General features: G+C 41.1%; 1 protein-coding gene across 5 annotated transcripts; it reads left to right on the top strand.

Annotated features, from left to right (window-relative positions):
* The first annotated feature begins 814 nt into the window (after positions 1 to 814).
* On the top strand, positions 815 to 14,784 carry LOC123971990 (1-phosphatidylinositol 4,5-bisphosphate phosphodiesterase delta-1-like). Of its 5 annotated transcripts, none has more exons than XM_046051151.1 (15): positions 815 to 1,097; positions 4,174 to 4,332; positions 5,661 to 5,889; positions 6,045 to 6,174; positions 6,393 to 6,621; positions 8,385 to 8,586; positions 9,297 to 9,441; positions 9,523 to 9,675; positions 9,787 to 9,933; positions 10,027 to 10,186; positions 11,241 to 11,357; positions 11,441 to 11,619; positions 11,744 to 11,876; positions 12,493 to 12,642; positions 12,828 to 14,784. In XM_046051151.1, exons 1-15 carry the CDS (start codon positions 1,067 to 1,069, stop codon positions 12,917 to 12,919), a joined length of 2,256 nt encoding a protein of 751 aa, XP_045907107.1. In that variant the 5' UTR covers positions 815 to 1,066; the 3' UTR covers positions 12,920 to 14,784. The 5 variants fall into 5 exon arrangements, with proteins under 5 accessions (XP_045907107.1, XP_045907106.1, XP_045907108.1 ...); XM_046051150.1 differs by lacking the exon at positions 815 to 1,097 and adding an exon at positions 2,134 to 2,379; XM_046051152.1 differs by lacking the exon at positions 815 to 1,097 and adding an exon at positions 2,341 to 2,456.
* The last annotated feature ends 1 nt before the right edge of the window (position 14,785 follows it).

A 14,785-nucleotide genomic window follows, 5' to 3' on the forward strand; every position in this document is an offset into this window, starting at 1 on the left:
CTCAAGGTAAAAAACCCCACATGTGCAGTGTTAAAATAACCTTCTGTTCTCAAACAGAACCATGGTAAAAACTTGACAAAGACAAAGATGCACTCTGTTTTCCTACGTGTTTTCCTGAACCTCGTTTGTAGATTTTGGAAGTGGTCGGCCCTTGTCCGGAAGCTCTCCCTCTGATGCTGCACTAAAGCTCACTCATCCTGATGCTGACAGTGCCCTGAGGGTAAGCCAGGACTGAAAGGGAAGTGCTGAGAGCCACAAGAGCCCCAGACGCACCAGTGATTGCAGTGCTGTTATCCAGGCAAGGCTGAGATGCACATGAAAGGAAAGCCAAAATAAAAAGTCTCATTCAGTGTCAACTAATATGCTCAAACTTACTGTGAACTATGTAGATGGACAGAGAGCCTAATCTGTTAATCAGCCCTCTTGATCATATTCTTCTTACCTTGTGTTCAAATAAGGATCAGCTGTCCCCATGAAATACAACTGACAAAGACATGAAGTGAAATTTCCACAATATTACTTATAAGACCTGATTACAGTTACTTGAGTGCTTCTCAAGTGAGCGTCCCCTCCAATTTTATTCACATAGTTTCCTCTGGGGAAGGAATGGGCCTTGAAGTGCTTTAGAGAACATTTATTATAAAAGATAGGCTGTAAAGATTTTTCATTCCAGGTGCAAAGACCAACTAATAATGTGGCATGCTTTAACTGCTTGCTCTTAAGTCAAACAGTATGTTGGGATAAGATGGTGTGAAGGTGTAACCTAAACTATTGTGACATCGGCACCGCTGCTTGCATAGCAGGCTTGTGAAACCGGTGCTTGAGCCCGCAGGAGAACTGACACCATTCAGACTGCCGGGAAATCCCACCTGATTCGCCGCCTAAGGTGTGTTGTCTTCATATCCGGCTCAGCAACCCCAATCCCAGGTCGTCTTACATAGCTTAATTGCGTTTACATGGAGAGAAGAAGCAATTTTGGATGAAACGGTGCAGCAAGCGAAACGTGGAAAGACAAGACCTGACTGCGTAAAAAAAAAATAAGACAGAGGGATCAAATTCAGAAAGGATGGAAACGAATGGGATCGAAAAGACAAATGGTAAGAAGCATTTTGATTTCTATACCATTGTGCACATTAAAGTGCGTCTTTCATTCGCTGGATGTAATTTTGCTCCAGAATTGTCCAATACTGAATAATCCCCGGGCCAATATGGCACATGGCTTTTAGACTTCTTCTTACAGTTAAATTGTTGCAATTAAACCTTTATCTTCACCACCTGCGGATATTTAGCCTACTTTATTGAACGACATGTGGAATAAGATCAACCGTAGGCCTATACATTTTAAGAGTCGGTCATACTCTGCCAAAAGGTGTGGCCCCTTTTATTCTGCCCGGTTTCACCTTTCTGCAATCCAAACCAAAACAGCGCACCACCTCTTTAACCACAGAAGAAAACACCCACTTCAAGCACTGTTATCAAGAGGCGATAAATGCTCCTGCATCTATCTCTTCTTGCCAATCAGTGTGTTTGTTGCCCTGTTTGCACCTGTAAACTTTTTAAAACTTAGTAAAGTAAAGCCTGGTCGGGTGCATTTAAATCTCAGCACTTGGCACAATGTCACCACTAGATGGAGTCGAGAGTCAACAATAGCAGGACCACACTGGACTTATAGACACTAACTTTAGTTGTCATGTAGCTTAAATTGTGATTCTTTAGCTAATTAAGGCATTGTGAGAATTAGATTTTTATGTAGCTGCTAATGTAACCTAAGTATTGTTGAAAGTCTATGTATTTATTTTTCTTACTAGTAGACTATTTAGACCTATTGCTGCGCTTAGGCTACTAGTAGGCCAGCCTATTGCCTCCTGTCACTTGTAGTCCTAGATATCTTACTGTTATGCTTTACTGATTTAAGTCGTTTGTTCCTCAAATTTAAGTCGTTTTGGATAAAAGCGTCTGCCAAATAAGTAAATGTATTAACCTCACTGCCAGGTTATTATCTAAAGTTAACTACGGGGTCTTCAAAATTGATCAGCTCCTTCTCCTGAAATAATTTCTGAAATTACTTAAACTGACAGAAGTTTTGAACCACCTCGTCTTGCAAACAAATGCTGGTGTTAGGACTTGAGATCATGCTGTCAGCTGACAGTCTGAAGGGGAGTCCCGACAGAGATGAAAGTGAACTTTGAGTGGGGCAGGTACACGCACTCCCACACACTGGTCGGCCACACCGCCTTGGGAACAACACTGTCCGGTAGCGTTTCAGCACCTCAGGCACCATGAAATGCCTGCAAAGACAACCCAAACTGAGCAGATCTGAGGAATTACTCCACTATGCCAGAAGCCAGAAGGCGATCCAAATGAACGTAAAGCTCCTAGGTAGGCAGTTATTTCAACTATATCTTGTAGCAGACGTGGCGTCGGAGGGGGAAGTGCGTGAGAAGTGGAAGATGGAGGTAAGTTAGGCCTATAGGAGCAGCAGGAACATATCAGGGAGGGAAAAATGGGTAAGAAAATACATTTGAAGTTACCGGGATGACTGCGAGAACGAAATCCACCTGGCTGCTATAAAACTGACTGGGAGCAAGGGCGTAGGCTATTTGGAGTTCTGTTGGATAAACACAACGTTGGATTAAGGTCAAACGTGACGATGTCAGTCTAGTTGATGTTGAAATAAGTGGAGTAATCATTGTTAGATGTGTCTTACAGACACAATTAAAGAAGGGAATGGAAATATGCCAAGGCAAGGCAAGTTTATTTGTATAGCACATTTCAACAACAAGGCAATTCAAAGTGCTTTACATACTAAAGCAGCAATAGGAAATAAAAACAGGGTAAAACAGGACAGTAAAAATCACAGTGCAGTGTACGATATTGATCTACAGCATCACATTTTATTTAATTAAAGGCAGCGTTAAAAAGAAAATTCTTCAGTCTTGATTTAAAAGAACTGAGAGTTTCAGCAGACCTGCAGTTGTCTGGGAGTTTGTTCCAGATATATGGAGCATAAAAACTGAACCCTGCTTCTCCTTGTTTAGTTTTAACTCTGGGGACAGAAAGCAGACCTGTCCCAGACGACCTGAGAGGTCTGGATGGTTCATAACGAAACAGAAGTTCAGTATTTTGGCCCTAAACCGTTCAGTGCTTTAAAAAACAACAGCATGATTTTGAAATCAATTCAAAAGTGCATAACTGAGTTAGATGGCTACAAAGAGTCATGTTTCCCATTAACTGGAAGAGTTCCAGTAAAAGAGTATTGTAGTTTAACAGAGTTGTTGACAGTCAAATAATATTCAGGATTAGTGGCAGTGCAAGGTGTGCAACAAGATCTGTTATGTTGTATTTTGAATCAGAAGTCCTGCCTGACACAATATTCTTAGATCATATCAGTTATCCAGTAAGGACCTTTGTTCGTGAACCCATTCAGTGCAGGCATTGTTGGAAATTTGGTCACAGCTCGCTTCTGTGTAGACACGATATTGGGATGTGTGGTGAATGTGGAGATGAGATGTGCAGCGGCAGAAACTGTGGAAAAGATGTGTAATCAGTGTGGGGGGAGTCATGAAGCACTGCAAGCAGACTGTCCAAAGAGAAAGAAAGAGATTAGAGGGCATGAGGACTGTAGGTCAAGGTAGGAGTATGAGTAAGGACAAAGTTCTTAGCATTTCTGGCCTTAGTGATTAACTGGGCTGCAGAGACAGAAAGGAAATCTGAGATATTAGAAATAGTTGATGCTGCGAGAACGTTTTTGGATATCGTGGGAGTTCCTGGAGAGGCAGTGCAGGGGTGTTGAGAGAGGCTTTTAGTCCCTCATAGAGCCTAGATTGAGTAGGTTAGTTTTATTAGAGAATGGGATGATGGATGGGGAAGAACTTTCCCTAATATTTTAGTTTTTATTTTAGTTTTGAGAATTGCATCTTATTTTCAATCCAGATAAGGATACAAACCAACAAAGACGAAAAAGATGTGACCAAGGGGTTATCCAGGGTCAGACCAAGCGCTTTGTTATTACAGTGTAGGCTACGTCTCAACTTGTTTATAATGTGTAAAGCAATAAAACTGTGCGCGGGAAGGGGCTTGCCTTGGTTGCAATCTTGGCTTGTGATTTTGTGCATTCAGCTCAGTAGATTTGCAGGAAATTTTGCATTTAATCTCTGCTCCTCGGTTCCACAGGTATGGAGGGTGATACGGACCTCAAGTTCCTCCTGCAAGGGGGAGATCTTCTCAAGGTCCGCTCTCCATCCTGGAAGAAGTTCCGCCACTTCAGACTCCAGGAGGACTGCCAGACCATGTGGCACGAATCAAAGAAACCCTTCAGGACAAACCAGACCTGTGAGTGCTGCCCCAGCATCCCACCTGCATGTGTGTGACAATACAACTAAAACTATCTTTGATATCTTTTCCCAGGTCAGATGGATTTTTCTTCATGGATAATAAAAGTGAGAGAATGATCACAGAGCTATAAAATATTATTTCTGTCTGAAAGTCCTTGGTATTATCACACGCAACTGGGTTGTTAATGATAGCAGTGACAAGTTTTCAGGGTGTGTTTATCAAGATAGTATTTTTTGTAGTTTGAAGGAGTGGTTGTATTTTCCCCTTGGAATACATCCATATGCATATTTTCATGCAGTCACAGTGCAGTCACAGTTGCCATGTGAAATAACATGCAACAACTCTGCACAAGTGACTGAAAATGTGGATTTTTCAGTTCTCACAAACGTCTAATGTGACGTCAGTAAACAAACAGCCGGTTTATGTTTATCAAGCAGGCTGGTCTGTGATGTCTAAAGTAAGATTTACAAATGGGCACAATAATTTGTTTTAATCCATACACAAACACTAAGCAATTTGAAGTAAGCGGAGGCAAGTGTTGTGTCGAAGATGCATTTCCTACCCGTTAGGTTCAACCAGAATCCGCTTTTTGGCTGGATTGGCTGTTTTCCCAGCAAAACAACAAGTCCACCACCTAGCAGTAGTTTATTTAAAACATATATTTATATTTATAGGCTGCAGTATTGAGTCTATGTTGGTAAATGCACATGGTCTAATCGAGTGGTGACAAGCTATTCTGTCTAGTTAGAAAAATGTAATTCCACATAGATTTCACAGAAAGCCCACCACTAACACTTAAACGCAGCATGCGTTTGTGAATCTGTGTGAAGCTGGAAACTGGGAAAGCAGTCTCAAAACTCTCCATGCAAATGTAACCTAACCCTTGCGTATCAGGTGATCCGAGCACACCCAGATCACACACATTTAACAATCTGTAAATAAATACAAAGGAACGTCACATATTTTGACATTTTTATGCACAGGAAGCTTTTTGAAAGCGAAAATTATCAACTCTGTGAAGCTGAAGTTAAAGATCTGTACGTAAAACATTCATATTTATTCAGGTTGTCATGTGTGCATTTGTAAAACTCTTTTAATTTTGTGTTTGGTGTTTGTGTGTGGATTGGACATGCATCTGTGAGTACACAAAATTACAAATTGTGTACAGTTGTAAATCTTATTTTTATTGTAATACACATTTGTGACCATTTTTGAGTTTAATACCTCTCCATACAGAATTGCCCTATTTTTTTTTTTTTTTTTTACAGTCCTATGGCATAAGATTTAGTGTAAAATGACATTTGCAACTCTTCTCGTGTCTCCAGTTTCACTTGATGAAATCTCAGCTGTGCGAATGGGCCGTCAGTCAGAGGGTCTGAGGAAGTACACAGAGGAGCAGGAGGAGGGCCGCTGCTTCTGCATCATGTTCAAGGGCCGCCGCAAGAACCTGGACCTCATGGCCAGCTCAGAGGAGGAGGCCAAGCAGTGGGTCACCAGCCTGAACAAAGTGGCGTCCAACATAAACAACCTCAGCGTCCAGCAGAGGACAGGGCAGTATCCTTGTCATGATATTGGAGGTTAGACTTTGAACATGACTGATTTTCAGCAATGCACAGGAATAACCACTCTGGTCCTTATAGGTGATATGAGTCATAACCGATTACAGAAAGCAGACAATTTTTCTGCTCCTTACATTAAAATCACTTCAGTTGGATCATCAGCTGCCTGAGGAAAGCAGACAAGAACCATGATGAAAAGCTGAGTCAGTTAGAGCTCAAAAACTTCCTGCGTCTGATCAACATCAAGGTGGATGACGACTATGTGGAGATGCTCTTCAAGGTGATGATGACCTCCAAGCTCTTAATATCTTCAGGAGCTAAAAAAAATATTAAAAGTTATTGCTACAGTTTTCATAGATAGATGTAAATTTAGAAAAAAAATGAAGATGAAATAAAAAAATCTTGATGAAAAATGTACCCCCTACCTTCTTAAGACTTAATAACATGTTCAGGTTAACTAGTGTGGACCAACTTTCACATTACATTTCCATCATACAGAAATGTGACAACTCAAAATCTGGATACCTTGATGGAAAGGAGATTGAAAACTTCTATCACCTGTTGACCAATCGGGAAGAAATCGCCGTGATCTACGGGGAGTACGCTAAAACTACTGGCTTTATGAGTCCTGAAAACCTGGTGGACTTCCTGATGAAAGAACAGATAGAGAAAGCCTCACTGGCGGACGCACACAGGATTATCGAGAAGTATGAGCCAAATGAAAATGGTCAGTACCTTTATCTGAAATAACGTGTTTGTGTTTCAGGTTGTTACTTTCAGCATCACAGCCAAATCACTGAAGACTAGCCGTGGTACTCTGGCTACTTTCTTTTAATTATTCATTTTCATTTTTGGTATTATAATGATGTAATATTGATTATAATAATCTTAATCCAGTGCTTTCACAAGGCAGAAAATAAAACACAGATAAAACAAGAAACATAAAAACAAAAAAAACATTTATTTATATATATATATACAGTTAAAAGAAAAGAAAAATAAAGTTAACTAAAATCAGGAAATGCTCTCTTGTAAAAATTTGTTGTTAGAATGATGATTTTTTTCTCTGGCATGCTGTTCCAGAGCCTCGGGGCCCTGATTGCAAGTGCTCTGTCCCCTTTAGTTTTAAGTCGGGCCTCTGGAACAGATCTCAGCCTGAGGGTGTCATAGTTCGTGTCGATGCGTATGGTACTAAAAGGTCAGAGCTATAGCAGGGAGAGAGTCCACGAAGAGCCTTAAAAGTAAACAGTAACATTTTAAAATATATTCTAAAACATACTGGGAGCCAGTGTAATGAAGCTAAAACAGGGGTGATTTTTTTTTTGTTCTGGTTCTGTAGTCTGGCAGCTGAGTTCTGGACAGTCTGTAGTAGATCAGTAGGTTTTGGGGTCAAGCAGTAATCCAGGCTTGATGGGATGAGGGCGTGTAAAATGTTCTAAGCATCCTTAAAATTTTACATTGTTAGTATTTTTTTATATTTCTAAGATGGTAAAAATGCGATTGCACAAGCTTTGTGGTGTGCTTCTCAAAACTTAAATTAGTCAAACCAGATGCCAAGATTCCTTGCAACAGGCTTGATATGATCCACTAGGGAACCAGCAATTATGCAATTATGTATTGCATTTGTGATTTCAGAATAGCCCTTTAGATTACATTTTTGATGTAATTTGGAACACAGTGACTCAGGACTAGGAGATTTAAACCATGGTGCAGTAACAGGAGCTCTCACTGTCCAGACACCTTTCTCAGTCTTTTGAGCCATAAGGCAAAAAATAGCCTCCTTTGTCTTTATCAATATGTAATATGTGCAGGAATCATATGTTGAGTAAAAGAGAAACATTTGGCCAATGAGACCTGTAGTTCCAGGGACTACAGATGCAGAATAGCCTTTTGACTAAGTCGTGTGCATTTACAGCAATGTTTATTAATGTGCACTGTCCCTGTTAAACCAGTTAACACAAAAATACTGCTCTGTGGGTCGGACCTAGAGAAACAAGAGATGATTGACATGTAGAGAAACAGGCTTAAATTCTCTAACTGGTACTAATACGCCACTGCAAAGATGTACAACAAACAGCAATTTTCCAAGTCAAATATCATGCTGGGAAGCCAACTAACCTGTTAGACAAAGCCCTTTTATCACCAGAGCCTATAGTGCCTACAAGATAAACTTAAAAAACATGCAGTATGCAAAGAGAACAGTGTTGTTGGTGCTCTTACGGTTAAGTAATGTATTACATGAATGTTTTACTTACATACACCACAGCTAGGACATCTTATGTCAGGTTGCGAAGCCTATTTAATGTTGCATTTAAGGTGCAGAAGATATCTCAGCTGATTCACACACAAACCTTTCAGCAAGGATCTTTATTTATCTTTATCTTGGATTTCAATATGAAACCAGCACAGGCGTAATCAACTCTTCTTAAGGGAGAGTGTATATGTATTACACTCACACGCCTGTTCGGCCTTGTCCTTGTGTTCTTTCAGCCAAAGAGAAGAAGCTGCTGTCCAAAGATGGCTTCCTCATGTACATGCAAAATCCAGAGGCCTCGGCCCTCAATTCAGATCACAAAGAAGTGTACCAGGACATGAGCCAGCCGCTCAGCCACTACTTCATCTCCTCCTCCCACAACACCTATCTCATGGAGGATCAGCTCAGTGGGCCCAGCAGCACGGAGGCTTATATCAGGTAACGGCTTTCGTCCAACCTGTAAGAATCTGCCCTTCAAGTCTTGAACTCAGCTGCTACAGCTTTGATGTACTGGTACAATCACTGCAGGTAGTTATTCAACTTTTGGTCTCTGGTTAGCTCTCTATCCCAATGGGAGGAGGGCTGAAATATGTCTGTAGTTTGAGCAAAGCATCTGTCTCAAAGCAATATGAGGATGAACTTACGCTGTGTAGTTCACGAAGGAGAAAGTGCAAATAAGTCAGAAACACTGTCCCGGATGATTAGGAGTGGCCTGTTTTAACCTGGCCATCTGTTGGAACCTTTGGACACGACTTGTATGCACTGGCTGAGGAAAATGAAACCATTTGGATCAGAAAATAAACAAGTTTGTAGCCAGTATTGGTACAAAATATCCTGTCAAAAATAAACCACTGCCTCACCAGAAATAAAATAAAAAATGAAACGCTAATATAGAAATCTGTTTGATGGTGGAAGATGAGTTATTTCTACACTTTTTTATAATGGTTCACTTAACTTCCAAGTGCCCTCTCGGTGTGTTTCATCATATTTTATTGGCTTGTTTCTTCAAATTCATCACAATCTGCATGTTTATGTAAATAAGTTATTAGTTATTTTAACCACCTGGGGTTTATTAACAACAGGCTGCTTTACAGAGCCTCTTTGTAGTCCAACCATTCAGTCACTAATGCTGGTTGTGACTCTCTCAGGGCTCTGCTGAAGGGCTGCCGTTGTCTGGAGCTGGACTGCTGGGACGGGTCAGACGATGAGCCGGTGATCTACCACGGCTACACACTCACTTCAAAGATCCTCTTCAAAGACGCGATCCAAGCCATCAAGGAGTATGCCTTTAAGGTACAGTTAGTATCCATTATCATAAAATATCCATTAGTACTCTACTTAAGTTTTCCTCATCTGAATTCTCTGTGTCCACAGATGTCTGATTACCCAGTTATCCTCTCCTTGGAGAACCACTGCAGTGTGGAGCAGCAGAAAGTCATGGCCCACCACCTGAGCTCCATCCTGAGTAGTGCACTTGTCACTTCCCCCCTGGGGGATGGCATGCCCACAAACTTCCCATCTCCAGAGGTTTGTATCTACTCTTATCAATGACGGATGCATGTGATGATATCAGTCACTCACACAGCTACACTGTGTGTGTGTGTGTGTGTGTGTGTGTGTGCATGCGCATACCTTCAGGAGCTAAAGGGGAAGTTCCTGATCAAAGGGAAGAGGTTAAACAAACTTGAGGCCATCTTTGCTCCTGAGGCGGCAGAAGCTGATGACATGGACGTGACGGAGGAGGAGGAGTCGAATGATGAGGATGAACAGAAGGCGAAAAGCAAGGTGGGGGCTGTCACATCAAGGACGAGTGAATAAATCCTCTCACTTAGCACATTTTTAGCATTAGCAGACATTTCTTTTCCATTTAATGTGCAGAAGAAAAAGAATCTGAAACTAGCGAAGGAGCTGTCCGACATGGTGATCTACTGCAGGAGCGTCCACTTCCACGACTTTGACGACGCTAGACAAAACCTGAGCTTCTACGAGATGGCGTCCTTCAAGGAAGGAAAGGCCCTGGTGCTGGCCGAGGAGTCGGGTGAGGAAGACTTCGTTTCTGGATTCACTCAAGTGTTTTATTGTAAACATACATGTTATCTTAAGGATATTTTATAAATTACTTATTGCTGTTTCCAAAAAATTCTGTAAATTTGTCTCAGCTTGATTAAAGTTCATGAATAGGGCAGATTTTGAAACAAATATGTAAACGTGAGTTAATCATTAATTAACTTCCTCAGGGACATCTCCCTGCAACTAACCCTAGTAAGCTTAAGACCCTTGCCTTATCTTTCCTCCTCAACCAAAGCCAGACACTCCCCTTCTCTGCCTCCTCAGCCAGCTCCCTCATGGCCTTCCTCAACCTTGACCCCTTGATGCCCATAGCTCAAGCTCAGGGTGGATGATTCCACAAAGCCTCTGCAGCCAACCTCAGCAGTAACATTTGCCTGCTGTCCACCCAGCTTCTCTGCACTCAGCTGTCAGCTCCGAGTACTTATCCTTTTTCCGGTCGAAAGCTGCCTCCATCCCAGCCTCCCATTAGCAGCTGTTGACCATAGGACAACGTCTGGCCGAAGAGAGGTTATGATGATCTCGGTTAGAAACTTGAGCTGTCGTTCCAGGTCAACCCTCAGATTCCAATTGCTCCCAGGGGTCAGGGTTGTTTTCCCTCTCTGAGTGGTGGCCTTTGTTGCTCCTCCTTGCCCGACAAAGTGAATCAGGTGTTGCATTAGATGGTTGTCGTGGTTGACCTCCAGTCTGCTCTTGAACATCTACTGAGTTTCAGAGGACTTGGTTGTGACGCCATCCATATCGACCCTGCGCCAGCGCTGTCTTACAGCTGGACAGGATGTGCTGCAGACTTGGGTCAGGGTCATTGCAGAGTTAGCATCTTTCCTCTGAGCCGTACCACATATGCAGGTTGCCTGGATAAATAGCTACTGAAAGCAACAAAATTGAATTGAACATTTTCTTTCCAATATAGTTATGATGGTACCTCGGTCAGAAAAAAGTGTATAGAATGATGCACAAAAGTTGAATCAAACTTTCAGCTGAGTAGATAACTCTGTTCCACTATCTCATTGTGTTCTTCACAGCTAATGCCTACATCCGGCATAATGTGGACAAGCTGAGCCGAATCTATCCATCAGGCTTCAGGACCGACTCATCCAACTACAACCCGGTGCCTCTGTGGAATGCTGGCTGCCAAATTGGTACGTAGTCCAGACTCTCACATGCATGGCCAATCACTTATCTTTGATTCATCATTGTGCATCATCTTGTTATTCCTTTTCAGTGGCCTTAAACTTCCAGACAGCCTGCACAGACATGGACATTAACCAGGGCAGATTCCTGGTTAACGGAAAGAGTGGCTACATCCTGAAACCGGCCTACATGACCGACAGAGCCACGGAGTTTGATCCCATCACCCTGACCCGAGGAGAATGGCTGAAGCACAGGATGCTCCATGTCATGGTGAGAGTTTCTCTCTCTCACACGCACACAAACATATGCTGTAGAATCCTGTTGAGAATCCTGCTGTCCAGATCTTTAAGGATCTTTTATTATCTGACGGGATGTATCCCCCACCTGTCATCAGATTATATCAGCCCAGCAGCTCCCCAAGGTGAACAAAGACAAAAACTCCGTTGTGGACCCGCTGGTTAAAGTACAGGTGTATGGAGTGCCGGCTGATGTCGCTGAGAAAGAGACCAGTGTAATTGAAAACAACGGTACCTTTCTTTTCCAACACTATATACATATATATGTTTTGTACTGTACTTGTATTTTTCAATGCAGTTCTGTTTAAAAAGCAGATATTGGTCATATAAATACTTTTGGAGGTATTTCTTCTAATTCTAACAGATTGTTAAATGAAGGTAGCCAATGCAACATTTTTATTTTTATTACAGTTACAATGCTGTTTGACATTTTTCAGCCAGCTAAAGCTAAAGGGAAACATCAATGTTAGGCTTCAGAAACAACTCTAGAGTCATGGTAGAACATGTACCTTCCAGTAGTAGCCGCAATAGACCAGAATGAAAGTGCAGCCACAAAACACATTCTGAGTCAGCTGTAAGAGTGTTGTTTCTTATTTACTGGAAAAAACTCCTGCTCTGCCTTCCCTGTGTATTATCTGTTTTTAATATCTAAGACCCCCCACCCTCTGTGGGGGGCATGTCGAAATGCATTCTGTGAAGTGTGGGAAGCCTTAATAGCACAAGTAGACCAGGCAGGTTGAAAGATGACCAAATAACTCCTGGAATGTGCTGAACATCAGAATTAATGATGCACAACATCTGTGATACATCAAGTTTCCGACCGCACATTTCTTCTTTTCTGTTTGAGGTTTTAACCCAACATGGAATGAAAACTTTCAGTTTGATGTGTATGTGCCAGAGCTGGCACTGGTGCGTTTCCTCGTTGAAGACTACGACTCCATGTCTGATAACGACTTTATTGGACAGTACACACTTCCATTCAACAGCTTAAAAATGGGTAAGTGTTAGCAACTGGCAGTGGATATTTGTAGAATTGTTTTTCACACTTTATAAATGAACAGAGGCAGAAACTATCCCTTCTCTGGTCGAGCATAGACATCTCAGTTCACACTCTGCACAACGAGTTCTTCATATTCTCCTTTTTCTGATCACTGACTGGAACCACTTTGTGCTCCCACACAGGATACAGACATGTGCCTCTGCTCAATAAGAACGGAGACGTTCTCCCCTCAGCTGGACTCTTTGTACATATCATGGTTGTTGGTGCTGAGTAAGACGTCGCCGACTGGCATGTTCACAAGGACCTCCATCACACAGCCATATTTTATTTGGTTTTAATTGTTGCTATTTTATAGTTTTAGTTCATGATTAACTTATTGGCTTGATTCCATTAGTTTGAGCAGTTACTGTAAAAGTCAGATAAAAGCACATTATTCTCAAAGGAAATTAGTCTCAATTTAAACTAAAGATCTCCATCCGCAAGTAGAAATTAATTGTATTGGCAGGTGGGTTTTGTATGCAAATACTGTACATACTCATAATTACACTTAATACTTATGCAACACATTACAGGGACTGTTATACAAACTGTTTTAACTGGTTTGTGTGAGTTGCACTAGTATTACGCTATATTCAGGTTGAGATGGCATAGGACTTTTTTAAGACAGTTTGTGTCTCTAATTTCTGGTCAGTTAATGAATTGTTTGTTTAAATTATTTTTAATTTTAAAATCACCATTTTATGTGCCTTGTCTTCATCAGTAATTTTAGCCATCCAGTATCCTTATTTTTCATGTAACATCATCGACAGTTCTTCTTTATCTTTTTACATATCAAGATGAAGATTAAAGTTTTAAACATGACAACCTGTCGACAAACTTTTAACTTTTCTCTCCCAGCACAACTAAACAGGGTTTCACTTATCTGGAGGGGCCAAAGGGATACACTCTGTAGTCATGTAAGACTTTGAAGATTAACCTAATTAATAAACCTTCTGGCTTCTCATCCAGTGATACCAAGTGGAACAATACACCTGCATAGTTCTTAACCAATTATATATGCCTACAGTGCGCGTAGTAGGAAAATCAAGTACCTTTTTAAACCACTATTTTACGCAAACAGGAAAAGGAGTAGACGTGTTTGTGGCTGAGCCACTTCAGCCTTTCCACAGAACACAATTAATACCTAGTGAACTTGGGATAGACACACCCTTGATACACAGAGTGCAACAATGCATCAGTGCAAATATCAAAAGGGAGGTGATCATGGGTAGGCTTACTACTGATTGGCATGAAAACCTTTGACTAGGATTATTTAATAAGTCTTCCATACTTAAAGTGGCTATGATCAGTGTTTTATAACAATGGATCACATGACTTCCTGTTTGTGAAAGGGGTTGCTCTTTTAGGGACTATCCCATGTTCCCCTTAGCTCTATGGAGTTTTTTTAGCTCATTGTTTTGATGATATAACCCGCAGCTTTACTTGTGGTTCGCTTCCATAGTGTGCGGCACCAAACAGCACACAGTTAGCAGGTAGTTTGTGAATATAGTGAACCATTTAACAAAGAGACAGGTATTTTTTTATAAATACATGAAAAGAGCTAAAAGTAGAGTCAGTGGACCTGCATTCCCCAGGAAGTCAGAAACATGACCCCATTTATGCTAATGTTGCTCCATATCTGCTGGATTTGTTAATAGGCAACTCTATGCTAACAAGTTAGCCATATCAAAGTAAACGATAGGTCAGTCTTGTGTTTGCAGCTTGTTGCTGCTGCACTTACATGGTCAAAACTTTATTAAAATATACATTTGATATAAGTTTAATTCTTCAACCTGCCAGCATGTTTAGGCTAAATAAAAACTGACTTTGTTGCCATTAGTGTGCTGACAGAAGACAATCAACATTCCTCCATAAAAATGTGCTTTATTGAGACATGTCTGAAAAGAAATGAATAGCAAAATAAATGAATAATATTATAACAGAACACTAACATTCTCTCTCGTGACTTTTGGAGTTATTAGACCATTTCAGGAACAGAGCGACAGTGGAAACCTCAATCACACCAAGCTGAAGTGATGACCTTTGGCCTTAATTCATGTAGCATATCTGACATTTGAATAAAAAACAAAATAGACATGGT

The sequence above is a fragment of the Micropterus dolomieu genome, linkage group LG06 (assembly GCF_021292245.1).
Source record: "Micropterus dolomieu isolate WLL.071019.BEF.003 ecotype Adirondacks linkage group LG06, ASM2129224v1, whole genome shotgun sequence".
NCBI classification, from domain to species: domain Eukaryota; kingdom Metazoa; phylum Chordata; class Actinopteri; order Centrarchiformes; family Centrarchidae; genus Micropterus; species Micropterus dolomieu.